The following is a 5,512-nucleotide window of genomic DNA, read 5'->3' as shown; positions in this document are numbered from 1 at the left end:
GGACCCAAACCTGACCCGTTGACAACCCCACCCCCACCCTCATCACCCGCATCCTCATCAGCCACAAAAACCCTCCACCGCCACTGTATACCCAACCTTAGTCCTCACCGTAACCGATAACCCCACTCTAACCCCACCGCCGCTGAATCCTCCATCCTAGCGCCCCATTGTAGCCAGAATACCCCTACACTAGTCCCACCATTGCCGAAAACCGACATCCTTCCATGGAGCTTAGCCTAATTATATAATCCACGAAGTACTCCCACTATTGGGAATGTATATTGTATGATGCTTAGCCTAGTTATATAATCCAAGCTCAAAACACCACCATTGCAAATAATCCCTAACATTACCATGGTTAGTGTTTCAGTAGGAGTTCGAACGGGGGAAGCGAAAGCGGAAGCAAAGAACTGCGAGAAAGGGAGGGCGTGGAAAGGGGCTAGTCACGGTGACGCTGCGGGGAGGGACCTGAACTGGGTTAGCTGAACATAGGGTAGATGTGGGGTGGGTGGGGGGATTTATATTTATTTTTTTAAATTAAGTTTTTTAAAAATTAAAATAAATTTTTAAAAGAAAATCATTAAAATTATTATTTACTAGTGACAAGTGTCCGATTTAACCTAAGAAACAGGTTATCGATTATTATTTACTAGTTCTTTGCCCGAGTAACGCTCGAATATTCACAGGAAAAAAATTATATCTATATATTATTATAAGTTTGTATTTGTTTATATATTGTATACATTTTTAATATTTTATTTATTTAAATTTATTGTTATTGTTCTATTATTTAGGTTGTATATTTTTTTTTTTTTTTGAAAAAGGTTGTATATTTTTTTTTCATCAATTATCTTTTTATTTTCTAAGGAATATAATAAAAAAAATTAAAAATTTTTTGCGCGGGAAATTTTTTAATGTACACGTGACATGTGTAATTTTAGATATTCCTGGTGATTAATTTAGTATATAGTATTGATTCTATTTTGAGCAGATCTATATCAAAGGTTGTCTTATTGCGGAATAATCAAAAGGTTATTTAATTTTGGAAGACCACTAAAATGTCATATTATTCCTCACAATTTTTTTCTAATAAACTTCTTGATATAATTACTCTATTTGAATGAGTAAAAATCAAATTTAAATGAGTGAAAGTAAATATATTACTCTTATTAAACTTATTTCATTGCCTATTTACATTAAAAATAAACCATGTTTAAAGTTATCCTAAATAAGATTAAAATAAAGTTACCCTATATTATCTGAAAGTTACTCTATAATGGTTCGATGTACATTAATATTATTGTAAACCGGGATGTATGCAAAAGCTTTTATTTCAAGATTCCAATAAAAGGATAATTGATGGTGTGGTGTTGTGATAATTGAATGATTTTACAAAAATGCCCCCTAGTCAACTATAAAAGCCTAAGTTATATGCATGTTCTCATGACTCTTGCACTTCATCACTAAATCCATCTCATAGAGAACGAAGTTTGGGGCACTAAATTAAAGTACCGGTAACCATTCTTCTTTTAATCGAATCTCATCCCCCCTCCCTTCTTTCTTATGTTATTTTTGTGCATGCAATCTTATAATAAGTTGTTTTTTTGGGGTGATTTCACAATAATCTTCCCTCTATTTTTAATTTGTTGTCTTCCTTATTACTTTATTAGTATCAATAATTCATTCCGTAATTCTCTCTTTACTCCAACGTAAATACCATAACAAATAATTATAAATATAAAGAAAAATTAGAAAATAACACCATAAAATTATCACGATTTTGACTATAACACCACAAATTTTTATTTTTTTATTATAACACCACAAAAAAAAACCAAAAAATTGGTTTCACCACCACTTAACTTTGTCATCCAAAAAAACCATTAAGTGGGCCCTACCTAGTACACGTGTTAATTAACTATTGGATTAAAAAAAAATTGAAAAAAAAATTTTAAAAAAAAAGAAAAATCCTAAACTCCTAACCCAGCCACCACCCCACCACCGGCGCTGATCCCTACCGCCGTCAGCCGTCACCCTAACCCAGCCACCATCGTTGTCTCCCTGACCTAAAATCGTTGCCGAACCACCCATACCCCAACCCAAACCAGCCCAGCCTCCATCTCGTCGTCTCCCCGACCCACGACCAAAACCCCAACACAGCCTAGCCGAGTAGTCGACAGCAGCACATCAACCCACCTCTGTCGCTGAACCGCCGAAACCCCGACTCCTCTCACCCTCACCTGAAACTCGTACCCTGAAACCAAATCAGGGTTGGTTTCGTGGGTACGGTTGGGTTGGTTTCAACGGATGAGGGTGGTCGGCTATCTGGTTTCGTGGGTCGAGGGTGGTTGGCTGGGATTGGGTGACGGCGGTGGGGGCTGGGTCGGGGTAACGGCGGTGGGGACTGGGTTGGGGTGACGGCGGTGGGGCCTGAGTTGGGATAACGGCGGTGGGGGCTGGGTTGGGGTGACGGCGGTGGCTGGGTTAAGATTTAGAGATTTTTTTTTTTTAATTTTCCTTTTTTTTTTTTAATCCAATAAATTTAGGACACGTGTACAATGTAGGACTCATTAACGATTTTTTGGATGGAAAAGTTAAGTGGTGGTGAAATCAAAATTTTGGGTTTTTTTTGGGGGTGTTATAATAAAAGTTTTAAAATTTGTGGTGTTAAAATCAAATTTTTGTGGTGTTATTTTCTAATTTTTTCTAAATATAAATATAAATATAAAAAAGGAAAATTTGTTGAAAACCATCTTATAAAATCCAAATTTTGTTAAAAACCATCTTATAATTTTTTTTTGTCAAAACACACCTGTTTTAAATTTTTTTTGTTAAGTCCCACCTCTTCCCGGATTCCGAACATTGACTCATATTTCCGGCGTTGACTTGCATATGACCCACTAAACCCACTTTTTCCTTTATTTTTTTCCCCTTCTCCCTCCATTCCACTCTCCTTCTTCATTACTCTGCTTCAATTCTACAGCAATTAAATCTGATGAACTATGCTATAAAACAAATCGCCAAAAAGAATCCTCTTTCAAGAAAAAAAAACGCAAAATGCATCCCCAAATTTCGAAATTCAGTTCATCTAATTGGTTATGAACCCTAATTTTCGAATTCCTTAAATTAATTGTTCAAACTTTAAAAAATAAAGAAATTTGTATAAATACTTGCTTGAATTGCGTTTTCCTTTTGTGTTTGATGCAATTTTGATGGAATTTCAATTGGTATTGGCAGAAAGGAGAAACCCCAGTTCCTTGCAAAATAGAAGCAGCGTATAGAAGCAGCGAAATAGCAGAAGCAAAGGAGTAGGGAAGTGAATAGAGGGAAAAGGGGGGAATGATGGAGCTTCAATTGGAAGCTCAAAGGAGAAGACCCAATTAGGAGAGTAGAATGGAGGGAGAAGGGGAAAAAATAAAGGAAAAAGTGGGTTTAGTGGGTCATGTGACTTGCACATGCAAGTCAACGCCACAAATATATATGAGTCAATGGCCGGAATCCGGGAAGGGTTGGGACTTAACAAAAAAAATTTTAAAACAGGTGTGTTTTGACCAAAAAAAAAATTATAAGATAGTTTTCAACAAAATTTTCTATAATATATATATATATATATATATATATATATATATATATATAGCTACTAGCCAGTAAACTGTATATGATAAAATGGTGACAGTGTATATACTAATTCAATTACTTCTTCATGTTATAAATAATGTAATAATAATACTTGTTATTTTATCAATGTATTATCAAGTGGGGGATCCATATGCATATATATTTTAGTATGGTACCAAATACGTAGTACTACTTAAGGGCACACACGTCTTAATTGGTGAAATGAGGTCTTTACTTAAATGACATTTTTGGCTTTAATTTGACCTACAAGATTGCCTTAAGTTCTGCAAGTCGGCTCAAGGATTCATAACAGATAGAGTATATAAATCGATCCTATACTTCAAACAAAAGCTTAAGGTTTATAACTTTATATACTCTATCTGATGGTTGAAGCCTAGTATCAGTTTATAACCCTATTAATAACCTCCTCAAAAACAGTAAATGTTAGATCGAGTATTCCTTCTATATTTTAATTTTAAGTATGTGACGATCAAAGTGTAAAAGTTAAAAAAATACAGAGAGAGTAAATATAAATACGCATGAACTTAAAGGACAAATACTCCGATGGATGTACTAATTACCTGACTATATATATCATTGAACTTCAGAGGACGATACCATGTCGGTTACCTATGTGACTGCTGCTTTCAAATCAAATCGTAAAGATGAAGCCTACATTTTCATGAAAAACGAGTATGTGCTACTTGACTATGCACCTGATACGAGAGATGACAAGATACTGAATGGACCAGCTCGTGTAGGTGATGTGTTTTCATCCTTGAAGGATACAGTTTTCGCGGATGAGGGAATTGACTGTGCATTCGCGTCACAAGCAGAAGGAGTTGCGTACATATTCTCAGGTAACATTTGCGCGAAATGGTTCTGTACTCCAGACTCCCCCAACCAAAAGATCCTTGCAGGGCCGAAGCCCATCGCTGAGATGTTCCCTTTCTTGAGGGGGACAGTGTTTGACAGTGGGGTTGATGCTGCATTCGAGTCATCGCTTCCTGGCGAGGCTTACCTCTTCAAGGGCTCTCAATACGCTCGCATCAACTATTGTGCTAATGGTCACCTCATGACCATTGCTTCCATCTGGGAATTCTGGCCTTGTTTGAGAGCCACAATGTTTGAGTATGGATTTGATGCTGCATTTGCTTTACATGTTCCGAATGAGGCCTACTTATTCAAGGGAGATTCTTATGGACGTATCAAGTTTTCTCCCGGCTCCACAGATGGTGAACAACTCAAGTGGTCCGGAACAATTGAAGAAGCTTGGAGGAATTTAGGTAGCATCTTGCCTCGCAAGAATGCTAACCTCAAACTCATTCCCAATTGATTAAATCATATCATGCATTGGATTATATTATATATGTCGAGAAAGGGCATGGCATAACCATATAATATAATTACGTCGTATGTACTAGTATTACTATTATATCTATGTTTATGTTGTACTTCAATTCGTATGTATGAATTAATAGAGGATGCATATTAGCTCGGGGTTGCAGCCATGAGTTGGCCCCGAGTGCGTGCATCCTTATTCTGTACCGTTGTATCAGTATTCTATACACGGTTGGTCGATCTGTAGTCAGGGATGTAACGTTGTTTGTGTCCTTGTATGCTAAGCTACAAGCTTCAAGCCAGTCTGGCCACCGTTAGTAACGATATGGATCTGTATCGTATTATGTTAAAGTTTATTCACTATTCTACTACAAAAGAGCGTCGAAATTTGCTATTTATTGTTGTTCTGAGTTGATTAAAATGAGATGAACAAGCTTGATAGTACAAATGCTAAAACTTTATAATTTTTTTTTTTTTGTGAAGTCATATTAATGCCGGAAAATGGGGTTTGAGCCTTGTTTTCCAGCGTTGACTACCCCTTAACCCACAAAAC

At 36.4% G+C, this 5,512-nt stretch overlaps 1 protein-coding gene across 2 annotated transcripts; it reads left to right on the top strand.

Annotated features, from left to right (window-relative positions):
• The first annotated feature begins 1,455 nt into the window (after nucleotides 1-1,455).
• On the top strand, nucleotides 1,456-5,211 carry LOC145581638 (albumin-2-like). Of its 2 annotated transcripts, none has more exons than XM_081638656.1 (2): nucleotides 1,456-1,514; nucleotides 3,238-5,211. In XM_081638656.1, the coding sequence occupies exon 2, from the start codon at nucleotides 4,238-4,240 to the stop codon at nucleotides 4,952-4,954; it is 717 nt and encodes a 238-aa protein (XP_081494782.1). In that variant the 5' UTR covers nucleotides 1,456-1,514; nucleotides 3,238-4,237; the 3' UTR covers nucleotides 4,955-5,211. The 2 variants fall into 2 exon arrangements, with proteins under 2 accessions (XP_081494782.1, XP_081494783.1); XM_081638657.1 differs by having other exon boundaries at nucleotides 1,457-1,514; nucleotides 4,227-5,211.
• Nucleotides 5,212-5,512: the final 301 nt, after the last annotated feature.

Source organism: Chenopodium album, chromosome 15 (genome assembly GCF_948465745.1).
Source record: "Chenopodium album chromosome 15, dcCheAlbu1.1, whole genome shotgun sequence".
Lineage (NCBI taxonomy): Eukaryota > Viridiplantae > Streptophyta > Magnoliopsida > Caryophyllales > Amaranthaceae > Chenopodium > Chenopodium album.
Note: the sequence above shows the minus strand (reverse complement) of the source record. Positions and strands in the feature narration are given on the sequence as shown.

Coding starts and splice junctions, on each gene's coding strand:
- LOC145581638 (XM_081638656.1), top strand. CDS start 4,238: ATGTCGGTTACCTATGTGACTGCTGCTTTCAAATCAAATCGTAAAGAT.